Raw genomic sequence first — 19,292 nt, 5'->3', positions numbered from 1 at the left:
CCTCATTTCAAGCTTACCTATTTTGCAGCTTCAAGATATTCTCCTTAAGCCTGAAAATGTTAGAGACAAAACCACAACATCAGGAACTGTATGGTAAACCCCAAAGACTTAAACGTTATTAGGGTCTTGCCCATAACCAGATACCTGGTCTTTTCAAATACAGAGATGCCAAAGAATGAACCGCAGATCTCCTGCATGCAAAAAATGTGCTCTGTCACTGAGCTGTGGTGCCTCCCCAAGAATTACAACCCTTCCCCAATGGGATTTAAGCAGTTGTGTATCCCTGAATTGTGCACAGGGGACTCCCAGTGACCCTTAATTGCCACCAGAAATCAATTTTTATGATAAAACTGTATTTTCTAGATTTTGTGCATCTGCAACATTTAATTTGATCTGGGTTTCATTGGTAGAAACCAAATGAAAAATGCTGTAGCTTTGCATAGCCTTGGCCTTATTAGGTAGCTGATGTCTGTTATTGGGACATGTAGGGCTCAAACCTCAAGCCCTGCACAATTGGCATGTTGCGCTAAACCATGGTTTAGTAAAACATGCATGAGCAGGAAGGAGCTGCTGCGAGCCTAAGGCTCTCACACTTCCCTTCTCCGCTTTTCGAGAAAGTCTTTGGCCGCTTTTAGTTTCATTTTTCCTTTATCCCAAGAAACTGGAATAATCACAAACTTGGGTTTGTGTTATTCGTAGCTCATGATTTGATCCCTAGTTCAGATGACACAAGAGGTTGAGCTTCACGGAAAGTGAAAATGAGCTGCCAAAGTTCCCCTCCTGGCTGTGCAGAAAGAGGAGAAGGAAGGAAGAGTGTGAGAATCCAAGGCTCATGATCAGGGCCAGCCGTAAGGCAGAGTGAGATAGTCTCCTCAGGCAGCAGATTTTCAGCATTAAGAAAGAGCAGAACATTGTTAGTTATTCAATTATTGTTGTATTTTTACTCTCTGGCAAAAGCACTTGTGGGGCTTTCTGCCTCAGGTGTCAAAATAACTTCACCCACCTTGTGTATTATACACTATGACTTTGGACGGGGTTAGCATTCATTGCATCCCCTACAGCAGGGTTGGGTCTGCTTACAGGAAATGCTTCCTGCATGTGAATGTCTCAATAAACCAGGGTATGGTACCTTCCCAATGTTATAGACTACAGTTCCCATCAATCCCAGCCAGCATGGTCAATAGCCAGGGGTGACAGGAGCTGTAGTCCAAAACATCTGGGGGGAGCAACAGTGGTTATCCCTGCTCTAAACCATGGTTTAGTGTGAGGTATAAACCAATCTAGTGTCACTGACTGGATGAGCAAACGAAAGCATTATTCTTCAAGTAGGAAATAACACCACGCCAGGGGCTGGCTTTTGACAGCCACTTAGGTGGCTAACCATGATAGTTTGTGATTTCACACAACCAGCCTATAACATGATCACATGCAATTATCACATGATAAGCTCAATTTTGCTTAAAAGCATCAGGTCAGAAGGCTGGTTTAAGGAATTCTGCAAAATTAGTCGTGGTAAAGAGTTTTGGGAAATGGAATGTAATGCTAATCTGGATCAACTGAGATGTCACACCACATCACAGTTATGTAGAGGTATGTACACGTAGGTTTTCCAAATGGGACAAATAGTTTCAGGTTAGGGAGTTTTCATTAGGGGAGTGAAGGAGGAATCCTTCCTAGTGCCGCAGTCCAGATCTGGACTGGGCTCCTCCACAGTGGACATTTCCCAAAATTTAAGGAGACAGGAGATCAGAAAACTTAGTAATCTCATTTAGTTTGGCCCTCTGTTACATACTCTTTTCCCCTTAATAGTAGCCCCCTCAAATAAAAAATATCAGGCCTCTGACATATTTGAATACTCTTGCTGTGTTCAGCTTCATTTGCTCCATTATATTGGACATATGATGCAAATTTCAAGGGAAAGCACAAAAAAAGGTTAAAGAGAGAAAGCCAACTCACATATTTGCCAGAAAGCGCACAGGGGTCTCAGTTTCGTTGTCACTGGGGAGAAACAGAACAAACCTCACTATTTCACTCCAACTACAGCAGACTAACCCTACATTACTGAAGAATACTTCTTCCTCTGTGTTTGTGTGCATCACATAAAGAGAGAGGGAGAGGGAGAGGGAGAGAGGGTGCAGTTGGGTGATTATTGGTTATTCCTATGATATTAATGGTAACTAAGGCCAGGGACATACAGTATATACACAGACAGACAGGCAAGGACAGATAGACAGACATGTATTCCTGGCATTAGTTACCACCAATATCATAGGAATAATAGATATCTACTTCACGCCAGTGCTGTGGCAATCAATTGCAATAAAAATCAAGGTCTGATTTTTACATTATAAAGGTCAGTAGAGGCTGGCAGCTCAGGGGAGCTTCCCAGTGCAGAGGTGGTTGCCTGTAACCGAGAGCGGCGATCTAGGCAATGGGGAGGGCAGCACAGGTGCAGCGATGAAGCCAAACCAATGCTCCCACCACTGCACCAACCTCCCTACCACCTCTCCCCTCTCCCCCTCGGTTACTGGCCGCAACCTCTGCACTGGGAAGCCAGGTAAGCAACACTGCCCTACCTCTCAGCCCCACTTTACCAGCGACTGCTACTGGACAAGGTATCGGAATACCAGCTTGGCTAAACAGTACAGTGTTTGTTCTTTCCTTTATTTAACAAAGATTCATGTAGATGTCAGTTCTCCACATTTCTGCAGCAATTTGCTATTTTTTTTAAAAAAATATCCTCACGAACATTCTCCAGCATTATAGTGCAAATTTCTCCTAATAAACACATTTTTATAGGCAGTTTTGACTAATGTACACATTTTTGCAAACCGTTTCTCATCATCTAATGCATTTTTGCATGTTATTTCCCCCCAAATATTCATTTTTATGCACCTTTCCCCCTAATATATGCATTTTTGTAAACATAGTTTGGTTAGCAAACTGCATCACAAAATGAAAATAAGTGCGAATTTCGAAGGATGGCTGTTATGGTTCTCATATTGTTTCAAAAAGTGCCGATTTGATAGATTCGGGTTGAAACGTGAACTGAATTGAAATTCTTGCCCATCCCTCCTGGCAGCAGCTCTTCAGGCTTTCACACAGCGAGTCTCTCCCAGCCCTACCTGGAGATGCTGGGGATTGAACCTGGCACCTTCTGTATGCAAAACAGATGCTTTACCACTGAGCTAAGACCCTTGCCCTAGTCCTATTTTTAGTCCTGCCCTCTGGAGCAACAGAGAACATGTCTGATCCATCTTCTACATGCAGACACTTCAGATATCTGAAGACAGTGATTGTCTCCTCTCTGTCGTGCTCTTCTCTTCTCCACACTAAACATACCCAGCTCTTTCACCCTTTCCTCACTGGATCCCTCTCTGTGCTGGTTGCCATCCTTCAGATGCGGTCTAGTTTATCAATGCCTTTTTAAACTTGGGTGCCTAGAACTGGACACAGTACTCTGGATGTGATTTAACCAGCACAGAATGATAACTTCTCATGGTCTGGCCACTGCAAACTAACTATACAGTATGTCCTGGGGCAGAGAGTGTTGGGAAGTATGTTTATTTCTACATGACAGCTGCATAATCACACAAGTACACACCGCTACACAAATATCTGTTATTACGGAACACAAACTCATTAGTCTGTGCATAGCACCTGCTGGATGAAGAAACTGGCCTGATGGAAATATTGGTCAGATCTGTTATCTTCAGAAAATCGTCATGGAAGTAATGAAGTTGAAGGATGCAAGCCAGAAGGAAAGTACCAGGAAGCAGGATTCTTGCAAACAACTCCATTGTGCTGAATCGCTCAAGACCCAGATCTTTCAGTCTGTCAATTGAAAAGAGATACACACATTACAGCCAACAACATGTTGATAACATGTGGATACCCTGTGATATACACATTACAACCCATGGGGGGGAAGGAGTTAATATATATTAACCCTCACAGTGCTGGGGTTTGTGTGTGTGTGTGTGTTGTACAAAATGGGATGCCTCTACTTAAAAACCTCCAGCAAAAAAAACCAAAAAATAGTGCTGGTACTCTCTACCAGTGAGTACTGTCACAAAGAAAGCCCTGCATCCTCAGGCGTAAGTGTAAGCAAATACAAGCTACCAACCTAGCCAGTCATTTAAAGGGGAAGGCACAGGAAATCCTTCCAATGAGGTCCTCCTGGCACCATCAGTAGCACCCTTTTGGCACCAGGTAAAAGCTTCTCTCTCTTCCCAGACATTTAACAGATTATTCTGATTCACTGGATATGTTTAGCTGCTGTTTTACTCGGTCTGTTCTATGGATGTTGTACAGCTTTTATTGTAATGTTGTTGTTGTTGTTATGTGCCTTCAAGTCGACTACGACTTATGGCGACCCTATGAATCAGCGACATCCAACAGCATCTGTCGAGAACCACCCTGTTCAGATCTTGTAAGTTCAGGTCTGTGGCTTCCTTTATGGAATCATTATTGTAACGTACTCTTCTATTTTCCTTCCTTTTTATTGTATGTTATGCTTTATGTTTTTAAAGCTTTGTAAGCTGCTTAGATACTTTTTACATAGCAGTTACTAATAAACTTTATTAATCATTATCATCAACAACAACAATCATCATCATCATCTAGTTTCCCACACCTTTATTTCCTCAGAATATAATCATCACTGTTTTAAGTGCAAAGTTGCACACTTCAGCCATTTTGACTAATCATTAAGAACATATCTAGTGCTCTTTTAAACACATACACAACATGCCCACAGCAATTCACTCTACAGATAAATGATGCTTCTGTAAATATGATTTAAATGCGCAGCTCACAATCCCCAGTCTATGCAGGCAAAATCCTTGTGTGTGTCCTGGTATTTTAAGTCTCTTTCTTTCACACACACACACACACACACACACACACACACACACACACACACACACACACACACACACACACACACACACACACACACACACACACACACACACACCCCTCCCTGCTGATGAAAACGACCACAGAGGGTGGCCCATGTCACCTAGTTTACCAAATCTATTGAATTTCAGGACTGAGCCAGCAGGGGGCAGAGCTCACCCTCTTATAAAGAGTGAGGAAGAGAGCTCTTTAGGAATATAAATCCAGAAAACAATATTAGAGTTACAGCAAGCTAGTCCAGTGCTAACATATTTGAATATCAACAGCAAAATCTGGGCACCTTTGGGAGGAAGAGTGAGACATAAATGGAAAGAATAAATAAAGGTATTATTTACTATTGCACAATGGGCCTGCGAACATGGTAGAGTAATACCTCTGTCAGCAAACTAGATGCGTTCCTGGACATTATTTCTTTAACAAAAACTTTGGTACCAGAGACAGGAATAACGTAGAAAGAATAGGGATAGATTCCTACACCTGCTCATAGATGGTGGGGGCAGCTTCAACAAGGGCTTTAAAGGGCGCTTACCCGGCACCCACCCCCTCCCCATTCTTCTCCCTCCCCCCTTCTCCTCCTCTGAATCGTATTGGATCCTTCCTTCCCCGGCCCTGGGAAAAAGCAAGAGACTCTTTAGTTTCACCCTAGCAAATCAAAGGCACAGGCTTATCAGTTTATTGATAGCAAAGCAGACACAGGCGTGTCAGTTTCACCTTAAAGCAAAGGCATAGACTTGAAAGTTCATCCAAAGCTGGACAGTTTTATCTTTAAAAAAGCCTTAGTTAAAAGGAGCTTCATTCCTGGAGGATTAGTTAACTGAGGTATTACTGTACAATGAATTTCAAAGTAAAATTTGCACTTAGAATATTTTAAATGACAGTCAGTGTAGTGTTGTGGTTAGAGTGTCAGAGTCTAAAGGTTGCATCCAATGGTAGCCCTACTCATAGTGGACCCGTTGACTTTTAATAACCTTAGTCATGTGCATCAGCTTCAATGGGTCTACTCTGAGTAGGATTGGATACAACCATAAGACTGGCGATCCAGTTTCAAATTCCCCATTGATCATTAAGATCACTGAGTGACCTTGGGACAGGCATTCTAAACTACCTCATAGGGTTGTTGGGAGGATAAAAAGGAAGTATCTGGACACTGTCTTGAACTCCTTAGAAGAAAGGCAGGACATAAATGTAATTAATAAAATGAAATAACAATCCATAAAAATCTAATGTTAAATTGTAAGTCGCCTTGAAGCTTTTTGGTGTAGGCAATTCAGAAATCTAATAAATGAATAAAGCAAAGCCTTACCTTTCCTCTGATATTTCCAAGGTGTTTAGGAAAAATCCTGAAACCATCTCAAACTGATAGGCATAGATAGCAACGAGCACCACCATTGAATAAGAGACAACTGTGAGCCAGAACCTCTTCAGAAAACGCCTCCACATCTCATAATGAACCTGAAACCACAAGATTCAGTGCCACTTGCCTTAGTGTTGGTTCGGAACATACTCCAATTGACATTTTAGAGATGCGTTTATATAATAGATGTGGTCTGGACTAGTCAGCCTAAATTGCACTCACTGTTACTCTGCCTCTGAGAAAAAAATGTGACACCAGGATGGAAGAATCTATCAGTTTTGGGTTTTCTCAGTTTCTCACTTTTTTTAGCCTTATATTCAGTTCTCCACATTTTTGAAGCAATTTGCAATTTATTTATTTTAAAAGTCATGAAAATTCTTTTAGTGCGAATTTCTCAAAATAAACACATTTTTGTAAGCACTTTAGACTAAAATACACAACTTACCAAGCAATTTCTCATAATATAACACATTTTTGTGTGTTATTTTCAGTAAGTTATTTACCACAGAGCCAGAGTGGTGTAGTGGTTAAGGTGTTGGACTGGGACTTGGGAGACCAGGCATTCAACTCATTACTCAGCCATCAAGCTCACTGGATTCCCTTGGGCCAGTCACCATCTCTCAGCCTAACCTACCTCACAGAATTGTTGTGGGGATTAAATGAGGAGGGGGAGAACCATGTGTGCCATTTTGAGCTCCTTGGAGGAAAGGTGGGGGTATAAATGCAATAAAATAAAATAATAAAATGATTTTTATGCACACTTTCCCTCAATACAGTAGGGCCCCACTCATACGGAGGGTTACGTTCTGGACCCCCAGTGTAAAGTGAAAACCACTGTAAAGCGGAACCCATTGAATAGAATGGCGCGCGATGCCCAAAAACCGCCATAAAAGCGGAACAAGCGCTGTATGAGTGGGGCTTTAGTCTAATTGCGTCTAATATGTATGTTTCCTTTTATTGTTCATAGCCATTGGCCATCACAATGAAATAGTAATACAAGCATTTCAAGAGATGGCAGTTGATACAGAGAATATATATAAGCATTTCAAAGTTAAAAATTACAAAAATTCAAGGAAAAACAGCAAATAGAAGATTATATAAAATCATTTCAATCAAAATTATCGACAGGAGCTGAGAAAGGTCCAGTTTGGAATAAACCTTCCCCCTGGGATAAAAACCAAAGAAATGATGAAATTTTAAAAGGGGTAGGCCTAGAAGTAGGCATTGTGAGAGCAGGGGCACAGGATATAAATTCAGAAGAGCAAAATTACCACAGGCCTAACCACAAGTGCCAAAGACACTTGAAGAGAGACACTGCTTACAAGTGCCTGTACGCTAATGCTAGGAGCCTGCGAACCAAGATGGGAGAACTGGAGTGCTTGGTCTTAGAGGAGAGCATTGATATAGTGAGCATAACGGAGACCTGGTGGAATGGAGAAAACCAGTGGGATACGGTTATCCCTGGATATAAACTATATCGGAAGCACACGGAAGGACAAATTGGTGGCGGAGTCGCTCTATACGTGAAAGAAGGCATTGAATCCAGCAAGCTCGAAACCCCAAAAGAGGCAGACTCCTCCACAGAATCGTTGTGGGTGGTGATACCATGCCCCAGGAGGGACTTAATACTGGGAACGATGTATCGTCCCCCTGATCAAAATGCTCAGGGAGACCTGGAGATGAGATATGAATTTGAGGAAGCATCCAAACTAGGAAATGTGGTAGTAATGGGTGACTTCAACTACCCGGACATAGACTGGCTGCATATGTGTTCCAGTCATGACAAAGAAGCAAAGTTTCTAGATATTCTAAATGACTATTCCCTAGACCAGTTGGTCATGGAACCGACCAGAGGGACGGCAACCCTGGACTTAATCCTCAGTGGGGACCGGGACCTGGTGCGAGATGTAAGTGTTGTTGAACCGATTGGGAGCAGTGACCACAGTGCTATTAAATTAAACATACATGTAACTGGCCAATTGCCAAGAAAATCCAACACGGTCACATTTGACTTCAAAAGAGGAAACTTCACAAAAATGAGGGGGTTGGTAAAAAGAAAGCTGAAAAACAAAGTCCAGAGGGTCACATCACTCGAAAATGCTTGGAAGTTGTTTAAAAACACTATATTAGAAGCTCAACTGGAATGCATACCGCAGATCAGAAAAGGTACCGCCAGGGCCAAGAAGATGCCAGCATGGTTAACGAGCAAAGTCAAGGAAGCTCTTAGAGGCAAAAAGTCTTCCTTCAAAAAATGGAAGTCTTGTCCAAATGAAGAAAATAAAAAAGAACACAAACTCTGGCAAAAGAAATGCAAGAAGACAATAAGGGATGCTAAAAAAGAATTTGAGGAGCACATTGCTAAGAACATAAAAACCAACAACAAAAAATTCTATAAATACATTCAAAGCAGGAGACCATCTAGGGAGACAATTGGACCCTTGGATTATAAGGGAGTCAAAGGTGTACTAAAGAACGATAAGGAGATTGCAGAGAAGCTAAATGAATTCTTTGCATCTCTCTTCACAGTGGAAGATATAGGGCAGATCCCTGAACCTGAACTAACATTTGCAGGAAGGGATTCTGAGGAACTGAGACAAATAGTGGTAACGAGAGAGGAAGTTCTAAGCTTAATGGACAATATAAAAACTGACAAATCACCGGGCCCGGATGGCATCCACCCGAGAGTTCTCAAAGAACTCAAAGGTGAAATTGCTGATCTGCTAACTAAAATATGTAACTTGTCCCTTGGGTCCTCCTCCGTGCCTGAGGACTGGAAAGTGGCAAATGTAACGCCAATCTTCAAAAAGGGATCCAGAGGGGATCCCGGAAATTACAGGCCAGTTAGCTTAACTTCTGTCCCTGGAAAACTGGTAGAAAGTATTATTAAAGCTAGATTAACTAAGCACATAGAAGAACAAGCCTTGCTGAAGCAGAGCCAGCATGGCTTCTGCAAGGGAAAGTCCTGTCTCAGTAACCTATTAGAATTCTTTGAGAGTGTCAACAAGCATATAGATAGAGGTGATCCAGTGGACATAGTGTACTTAGACTTTCAAAAAGCGTTTGACAAGGTACCTCACCAAAGGCTTCTGAGGAAGCTTAGCAGTCATGGAATAAGAGGAGAGATCCTCTTGTGGATAAGAAATTGGTTAAGAAGCAGAAAGCAGAGAGTAGGAATAAACGGACAGTTCTCCCAATGGAGGGCTGTAGAAAGTGGAGTCCCTCAAGGATCGGTATTGGGACCTGTACTTTTCAACTTGTTCATTAATGACCTAGAATTAGGAGTGAGCAGTGAAGTGGCCAAGTTTGCTGATGACACTAAATTGTTCAGGGTTGTTGAAACAAAAAGGGATTGCGAAGAGCTCCAAAAAGACCTCTCCAAACTGAGTGAATGGGCAGAAAAATTGCAAATGCAATTCAATATAAACAAGTGTAAAATTATGCATATTGGAGCAAAAAATCTTAATTTCACATATACGCTCATGGGGTCTGAACTGGCGGTGACCGACCAGGAGAGAGACCTCGGGGTTGTAGTGGACAGCACGATGAAAATGTCAACCCAGTGTGCGGCAGCTGTGAAAAAGGCAAATTCCATGCTAGCGATAATTAGGAAAGGTATTGAAAATAAAACAGCCGATATCATAATGCCGTTGTATAAATCTATGGTGCAGCCGCATTTGGAATACTGTGTACAGTTCTGGTCGCCTCATCTCAAAAAGGATATTATAGAGTTGGAAAAGGTTCAGAAGAGGGCAACCAGAATGATCAAGGGGATGGAGCGACTCCCTTACGAGGAAAGGTTGCAGCATTTGGGGCTTTTTAGTTTAGAGAAAAGGCGGGTCAGAGGAGACATGATAGAAGTGTATAAAATTATGCATGGCATTGAGAAACTGGATAGCGAAAAGTTCTTCTCCCTCTCTCATAATACTAGAACTCGTGGACATTCAAAGAAGCTGAATGTTGGAAGATTCAGGACAGACAAAAGGAAGTACTTCTTTACTCAGCGCATAGTTAAACTATGGAATTTGCTCCCACAAGATGCAGTAATGGCCACCAGCTTGGACGGCTTTAAAAGAAGATTAGACAAATTCATGGAGGACAGGGCTATCAATGGCTACTAGCCATGATGGCTGTGCTCTGCCACCCTAGTCAGAGGCAGCATGCTTCTGAAAACCAGTTGCCGGAAGCCTCAGGAGGGGAGAGTGTTCTTGCACTCGGGTCCTGCTTGCGGGCTTCCCCAGGCACCTGGTTGGCCACTGTGAGAACAGGATGCTGGACTAGATGGGCCACTGGCCTAATCCAGCAGGCTCTTCTTATGTTCTTATGTTCTTATCGGACCAAACAAAAAATGCTAAAATCAGGATAAAATTGGGGCTTCTAATAAATGTTTTTGATATCTAGTTCTTATTTTCCCTGGCGCTAGGGCAAATTTTGCCACTTGAGTGCTTACGAATATGTCATTGCCCACAAGTAAATTGCATATTTGTTCCAAGGGGGGGTCTATTTGACAGGAGGTGGGGAATAGCCGAGAAAAGTTTCCGCCTTGGAGTTTTATATAAGGGACAGCCTAGTAAATAATGAACAATATCTTCAACCACATCGTTTTGGCAGATACAGAACCTTTGATGGACTGGAACATTTGCATACCTCCCCTCCCGGAAAGCCGAGGGCATGGACTGCAAACGTAGGGCATCTAATTGCGTCTAATTGAGACTCCTGTATTAGCCAATCACTGTAAAGCGAAGCGCCGTAAAGCGGGGCCCTACTGTATATGCATTTTTGTAAACAGTGGTTGGTTGGAGAACTGCATCACAAAATCTGGATTAGTGTAGATTTTGAAGGACTGCTTTGTTTCAGTTCCCATATTGCTTCAGGAAGTGTGAATTTGATAGATTTGGCTTGAAATGTGAACTGAATCAATTTTCTCCCCCACCCCATGCGACCCCAAGCAAAGAAAACAGAACTACAGTAGGGCCCTACTCATATGGCGGGTTATGTTCCGGACCCCCGCTGTAAAGCAAAAACCGCTGTAAAGCGGAACCCATTGAATAGAATGACACGCGATGCCCGAAAACCGCCATAAAAGCAGAACAAGCACCATATGAATGGGGCTTTAGTCTAATTGCAACTGCTGTATTAGTGAATTGCTGTAAAGCGAAGCACCGTAAAGCGGGGCCCTACTGTATCTGGGTTTGACGGATAAAGGCAGGTGTGATGGAACAACCTCATCTCTACCATGATAGACATTTCTATTATGCGGTCCTGAGCAAATATTTTGAGACACTCCAGATTACAAGGGCCAGCTCTTCTCAGGAGCGGCTCATCTGGTGGTGCAGAGCCACAATGCTAGCTTCTCGGCAACTATGTTGCTGCTGCTTACTGAGAGGGGGCAAGGTTCTGGGAAGTTCAGGGCTGATCAGGCACAAGAGTGGGAGTACTGTCTCCACCTGAGTGCCTGAGCAACTCAACCTCATCACTGCCTCTCCCTCCCCGTAAGCAACAAGAATGCTGCTTGGGAAGCCAGCATTGCAGCTCTGCACCACCAACTGAGCCGCCTCTCGCCCTTCGTCTCCTCTGTGCGTCTCCACCTGTGCCCTCCTTTCCTACAGCGAGCCCTATCATTAGGCAGAATGAGGCAAGTGCGTCAGGCAGCAGATGTTAAAGGGCAGAGAGTAGACATTGCCGTGTGAGCCACACAGCTGCCCCTCATAACAACTCTCAACATCTCAGGATTCTTTACGGAGCGGTACAATACTTGTTTAACTGTATAGTGCAGATGGAGACTTACTGTATAAAGGTAAGACTCTACCCTTTATGACATCTGGCCCTGCCCACCACTGGCATGCGGCCCCTGGAAGGTTGCCCACAAGGGAATGTAGCCCTTGTGCTGAAAAAGATTCCACAACTCCTGCTTTAAATTGTATGAAGCAGGAGGGACAGTAATCGCCACTGATAACAGAGTTCAAAATCGCCGTCCCAATTTTTAGGAGGAAAAAGCAGACCTGCATCAGTTTCAAGGCTTGCTTGCTTACCTGGTACAAAGCCACACAAAGCACAAAAAGCACAATGTAGAGAATTTTGTACAGGGCCACTTTGCCGTTGAAGCTGACAATAAAGAACATGATAGAACAGAAGTAAATCCAGTACTTTACGAGTATCCCCTTGAGCACAGAACCAAGGATGTCCAAAAGAATATTGTGCTGATTGCCCATTTCTGCAAGAGGAGTTGGAGAAAAAATCAGTCAATCATGTAACCTCCCACAAATGAATCAGAATGAATGCTCATTAAACAGTCAGCATTGTCTAATCTCCCTGCAAACGAATCAAGATGAATGCTTAATAAACAGACCATCTGGAACCACTCAGTATTTAGACACGGACAAAACCCTTGCTCCCCTAATAATGGTCTTTGCCACCCTTTTGCTTTTCCAAGCTAGTTTTTCTGAGGTTGCCCTTGGACTGAGCAGAGATTTTAAAACCCACGAAGAAGAAGAAGAAGAAGAAGAAGAAGAAGAGGAAGAGGAAGAGGAAGAGGAAGAGGAAGAAGAAGAAGAAGAAGAAGAAGAAGAAACAACCATTAGTAGCACGAGTATTTTCAGGGCTAATCTTACTTCATTAAGAACTACATCTTCTTACCAGCAGCCTCATCTACTGCCACTCCTTTGAGTGATTCTTCCTCTTCATTCCTCTGCCTTTGCTTTTGGACCATGCGCTGCCTCAACAAGAGCCAGAAGGTCAACAGATATAAAATCTGCAATAAAAATCACATTAACGTTTTAAAGAAGAATATTAATAATCCCTACAAATGACCCAGCTCTTGATAGCTTAATGGAATCCCATTAATGGGATTCTTTTATTGCATATTTTAATTATGGGTGTTTATATTTTAATGTGTTTAATGGGATTGCTTTATTGCGTGTTTTAATTATGGATGTTTATATTTTAATGTTTGTGTCATTGTTTTTAACCTTGTAAATTGCTTACTGGCCTATTTTGGCATTAAGCAGCATACCGAAGAATGAATGGATGGATGACATCATATTTTGGAACTTGAGTGGAGAGCTGTGCTCAAGGAGAGCAACTCCCCAGGGCTAGCCCTGTTGTTAAACATAGTGTGGCAGCTGCCTCAGGCAATATATGCTGAGAGGCAGGAAGTGGACAGAGTTGTGTGTGTCATGTTGCGGCATGCCCTGTGCCCCATAAACTAGCCTTCTGCACTCAGTTCAAACCCCCTACAGCCTGGTGTAAGGGCAGGTTTGAATTGTTCTTTCAAAGAACTACAAGTTTGCAAGTTCTTACAAGTGCAGCCAAATTCTTATGAATGCTTGCTTACTCAGAAGTAGGGTAGGGGGAGAAATTGAATTCCGTTTAAAGCAAATTCACACTTTCCAGAACAATATGAGGACCGAAACACAACTATCCCTCAGAATTCAGACTTACCCAAATTTGGCAGTGCAGTTCTCCAGCCAACCAATGTTTATTTAAATGCATACATTAGGGGGAAATGTGCATAAAAATGAATATATTAGTGAAAATAATATACAAAAATGCATTCTATGATGAGAAATTGCTTGCATAAATGTGTGCATTAGTCAAAACTGCCTATGGAAATACGTTTATTAGGATTCACACTAAAATGCTGAGCAATTTTTTAAAATCACAAATTGTTGCAGAAATGTGGAGAATTTAAGACTGAAAAATGAGAAACAGAGATGACCAAAATTGACATATTCTTCCATCTCTAGCCACAAGTTTTGCTTCTTAGCATTGCTGTCTGAATCAAATGTGTCCAGACACTAAGCTCAAAAATTATATTACAAGAAATTGCTTGCAAAAATGTGTCAATTTGTCAAAACTGCATACTAAAATGGGTTTTTGCATTAACATGCTAAACAATTTTCATGAGAATTTCATGTGAATTTAAAAAAAAACCCACGAGTTCCTGCAGAGACCTCAAGAATTGTATTTAAGATTGGAAAAATGAGAAACAGAGAACCGACAGATCTTTCCACCCTACTCAGAAGTAAGCTCCAGTAAGTTAAAAGAGATTTATATCCTGGAAAGTATGCTTAGATTTACATTTGCAAAGTAGGGGCCAGAATGGAACTGAAGTATGCTTGCCTTGGCTCCCAAGTGGACACAGGGTAGTGAAGAAGTCTTCAAATCCAAGTCAACAAGCAATGATGTTGGAACTTGAGGAAACAGTTCCTCCTGTGAAACATTCAGTCCTACAAAGAAATTAAGGATCACCAGGACATTTCCATAGGCAACAAGGAAGGGTGAGCTGTGCAAGGCGTAGAGACGACGGTTGCGCATCATCCAAATGATACAAGACCAAATCAGCAGAATGAAAGTCAGCCAGCTGATATGAGTGATGCTCCAAACCTGCAAATGAATGCATAATAATTAAAAAGAGAGAGATTTCAGACAACGTTGCAGTTTCAAACTTTAAGTTGCCCAAAAGTGAAAAAAATATGAACTCCTAAAACTGTAGCACATGTATATGACAGACATAAGCAGTCTAGATCAGGGCCAGGGACCCTGTCGCCTAATAAATTATTATTATTATCATCATCATCATCATCAATAACAATAATAACAACAACAGCAGCAGCAGGATCAACTGATCAATTATCCAAACTCAGAAACCACCAACCCACAGAACCTCTGTCTTGCTAGGATTTAGACTCAGGTTACTGGCCTTCATCCAGATAGGTCTCAAGATGGAGGCTGGCATGCAGCGTCGGTGTGAGCTCCTCAGCAAGACTTTAGTATAATCCTTTTTATTGCCTCTGGCAATAATTTTACTTCTTATTTTAAATTTGTGGAGATTCCTGCTTTATCTTACTGGAATGATAGCTCCTAATCTTCCTGCCTTTTTCTTCTGGAGGTCTGCAATCGTAAATCAACTACATCGGCGAGACACTTACTTTTGACTGATACTGAAGGGCCCTGGGTAAGGAAGAACATTATACTCTACCCAACCTTGAGCTAGTTAAACTCCTGCTCAAGCGATACAGACTGTGTCTTTTTCTTGGAGGTTATTTATATACGTGTTTGGCTGGCTTAAATAATGGTTCTAACAAGGAAAAAGCTTAAAGAACAGAAGGCTAGCCAACCAGTACAAATCTTATTACAACAAAATTTGCAGCCTAAAATTACAACCTTTTTCCCTCCTACGTCAGAATCTTCCACCCAGGAGAAGAGACATTCTTCAACATCTGACTCTGCCTTGCTTCTGCCTTCAACCATGGATAGGTCGGTAGATTTTATTAAGAACTTTCCTACCCCGAAAGAGGATCTCTACACTATCCCTTTAAGTGTTGAATTAGCAGAGGCGAATTTGTTACATAATACAAGTCTCCCTATAAATCCTTTTGCTTCATCTCCGACGCCTCCCCCCTTCTCTCCCCCCACCTCCCTTGAGTCTATGGAAAACGCCGATGACACTCCCATCTTACCATCTGCCAGCTCCTTAGCTCCATTTCTCATAGTCTTGGAGGAACTTAATTCAATGAAGTCCTACCTTGCCGAATGTAATGACTTATTGAAAACTTTGGCACTGACAGCCAAAACGCTACTGACAAGTAACTTGATCCATCAAAAAAGGGACAATAATAATGATAAACAATGGGAGGAGGCGATTATAAAACAACGAAAGCCTGCTTTTCAACTCGACCACCGGAAGAAACATAAAAAAGGCAAGAAAGAGGTCAGGAAACCTAAGAATATCAAAAAATTTAAATTTCCTCATTATAAGAAATTAAATTTTAAACCTCTATTTGCTATTTTACAAGCACTAGCCAGTGCTCCTTCTTATTGTCCAAGCAAGTCCTCTCCCCATACGGAAATCGCAACCCATGATAGAAAATCGTCGGCTCGCTTGCAGACTTTGGCCTCTAGTGCCTCTCCTTCGAATTCTCTGTTAACAATTTCACCCACCCGTCCTTTTATTCAAATTACTAAAACGTCTCCAGACCCAGCAGTACAAAAATTAACACAGGAAGGGGCAATAGAACCCACTTATTCGAAGAATAACTGGAATTTAGTTCTAGAACAAACTAAAGTGGTTCTTCTCAACTATCCTAACTTTTTGAGAAGACGTGGCTATTATCCTAACAAAGCTCAGTTTTGTGATTACCTGAGTCCATTTCTACCAATTCAGTTTTTTCATTCTGATATAATAAACATCCTTTTTTTACATAGTAATCAAATTTCGAGAAGAGTTATTATAACCTTTAGGAATCAAGAGATAACTCAAAGATTTTACAAACTAAAGCCACATCTCGCTGCAAGGGACCTTTTGATAACACACTGTTTTAAGAATGTGGCCCCTCCATTCCCTTTGGTTAAGTACAAGTCATCTCCAAGACTACTCAAGAACAACTACACCCTTGGTCCCCCCACTCCCCCACCTCGGCTCCAATCTCCCACCTTGCATTAGAGAAGTTCCTTGGCCACCTCATGCAGTGACCCACGAGAACTAGAGGATTTACAACTGATTGAAGTTTTTACTGATCTTCCTAAAGAGGAACAATTTAAAATAATCAACAGGATAGACCGACTGAAAGCCGACTTACAGTCTTTACTCGTAGTCTCACCAGAATCAATCCCTAGAGATATGCCAATCTTCCATTCAGAATCGGATACAGCTACGCAGGTAACAGCTATACCATCGCCTCCGACTTGGACGGACAGGCGACTACTGGCACCGGAAGAGCTGGGCTCTTCTCCCCAGGCTACCCAGTTATCCCATTTGATACTTTGCTTGGGAAAATTGCCCACTTCCAATGTCAGTGTCCTTCTACCGGAACTTGACCAGATTCACCCTCTAAATGTTCCAGGGAACTGATATGCTAATACCCCAACTGCCCACCCCCAGCCCCGATCTGGGGCATTTATGTCCAATGCACCTTCTGTACCATCTATTTCAAGCATTTTATTTTGGAACATCGCCAGCTGGAATAACAAGGTGGCGGACAAAGAGTTTTTTTCTTTCTTACAACTATTTGATATTTTATGTCTTCAAGAGACTTGGCTAGTAGAGGAAAATAGTTTATGGGTAGATGGATTTAAAACCTGGTCCAAGCCAGCAAGACGCCTGGCCCTGAGAGGCCGTGGCCGTGGTGGCCTGGCAATTTTGATATCCACCAAGATAGATGTTTCAGTATCAGAGGTATTATGTCCAGTCCCGGATTCATGCCAAGCATTATGTATAACACCTAACGTTGCATTCCCGGCATTTATATGTATAAACGTCTATTTTCCACCCTACAATACCTCGCAAAGGGTTCAAATTTGGCAAGGATTCGATGACTTTATTGACTTGCTGTATCGAGAGCATCCCTCATGCTTATTGATCGCAGGAGGAGATTTTAACGCCAGGCTGGGCCCAAATTACCCGGAGGCTTTTGATGCTCTGGATTTTTTCCCTCTGGAATCAGCCCTCTTACCCCGTTTGTCTCGGGACAATCTAATTAATAAAAATGGATGTGCCCTGTTTAGGACCCTCATAAAGTCTCAACTTTTGTGTCTGAATGGCTCAAGGTTTGATATTTCTAAGGGCTATTACACCTTTATTTCTAAAAGAGGAGCCAGTGTAGTAGACTGCATCTTGGTGTCCCCACAGTGGAGAGACCATTTAAAAGAGTTTTGTATTGGCGACAGACCGGACAGCGATCACCTCCCCTTGACATTAACTATTTCATCTTTATCCATACATTCGGACCAACCCAAGTTGATGCCGATCCTAGATGCCACCTATGGTCTCAGACGTTTAAGATGGTCTTCAACAACAATGGAAGCGGTGAAGCAACTTTTAATATCTCCGAAATTAATGGAGCTGCGCCAAAAAGCTCTCTCTTCCTCGTGTGATATTTTGCTTATATATGATCAGATTATTTCCCTCCTACAACCGTTAGTTGCAACATCTAAACCTCCCTCTACCAGTGTTCACCCAGGCTGTAAGCCTTGGTACGATAAGATCTGCATGACAAAAAAAAAGCAGCTACGTTATCAAATATGATTTACTAGGCTCCATTACTCGGAAGTAGCCATCTCACGACTCCAAAGACTTAAGAAGGAATATAACAACCTCTTGAAAGAGAAAAAATCAAGGCATATAGCTACAAACTGATGCTTGGGTACAGCGGTCCTTCAGGGTAAAGATGAGGAGTTTTGTCGTCTGGTCCACAGCAGATTGTCCCACAAACCGCATATAATGGTCCCCCCGATCCTTCCTGAAACGTGGGTTACACACTTCCGTGCTATTTTTGGAGAGTTAGTTCCTCAACACCACCTCTCACTAGTCCCACCTGCTGAACTCCCTCCTTGGCCTCCTGTCTCCTGTGCAGAAATCAGTAGATTAATTTCATCATTACACACAGGAAAAGCCCCTGGTGAGGACATGGTTCCTCCAGACTTATACCAAATGGACCCTGTATGGTGGAGCCCCATCTTGGCAGCGCTGTTTACAAAAATTAATGACACGGGGAGCATTCCCCAGGGTTGGCGAATAAGCATAGTCGTGCCAATATTAAAAAAAGGCGATCCTTCAATTCCTACCAACTATAGGCCAATTAGCCTATTAGATGTGGCTGCCAAGATATATGGACGCTATTTAGTACACAAACTCCATGATTGGGAAAAGGATCAATCTATAATAGCTGAAGTACAGGCTGGATTTAGAGAGGGGAAAAGCACGTTGGACCAAGAGTTTATCCTAAAACATTTCATCAAGAAAGTTAAAACGAAGTCAATCCAATCATTATATCTCGCCTTTATTGACTTTGCAGCTGCTTTCGACTCCATCGACAGAACTTTACTGTGGAAGAAACTGGAAAAAGCAGGTATTGACAAAAGATTACTGTGGCTACTACAAATACTGCACCATGATACTTATGTAAGAATTCGATTAGGCCTCAATGGACTTCTTTCCCACAAAATTCCAGCGAAAAGAGGAGTGAAACAAGGATATATTCTGGCTCCATTTTTATTTAATTTTTTTATTAATGATATTGTT

At 42.1% G+C, this 19,292-nt stretch overlaps 1 protein-coding gene across 1 annotated transcript in view; it reads right to left on the bottom strand.

Annotated features, from left to right (window-relative positions):
- LOC133386506 (piezo-type mechanosensitive ion channel component 2-like) overlaps positions 1-19,292 on the bottom strand; it is a 129,552-nt gene that overhangs the window by 89,222 nt on the left and 21,038 nt on the right. Inside the window, exons 7-13 of the mRNA XM_061630163.1 lie at positions 14,393-14,656; positions 12,908-13,022; positions 12,304-12,485; positions 6,224-6,372; positions 3,661-3,834; positions 1,957-1,998; positions 18-50 (exon numbers count right to left, since the gene is read on the bottom strand). Of these exons, the coding sequence (XP_061486147.1) occupies positions 18-50; positions 1,957-1,998; positions 3,661-3,834; positions 6,224-6,372; positions 12,304-12,485; positions 12,908-13,022; positions 14,393-14,656 (959 nt within the window). The remainder of the gene's footprint in view (positions 1-17; positions 51-1,956; positions 1,999-3,660; positions 3,835-6,223; positions 6,373-12,303; positions 12,486-12,907; positions 13,023-14,392; positions 14,657-19,292) is intronic.

The sequence above is a fragment of the Rhineura floridana genome, chromosome 6 (assembly GCF_030035675.1).
Source record: "Rhineura floridana isolate rRhiFlo1 chromosome 6, rRhiFlo1.hap2, whole genome shotgun sequence".
NCBI lineage: Eukaryota > Metazoa > Chordata > Lepidosauria > Squamata > Rhineuridae > Rhineura > Rhineura floridana.
The sequence above is the reverse complement of the archived record's forward strand: the minus strand, read 5'-3'. Positions and strand labels throughout refer to the sequence as shown.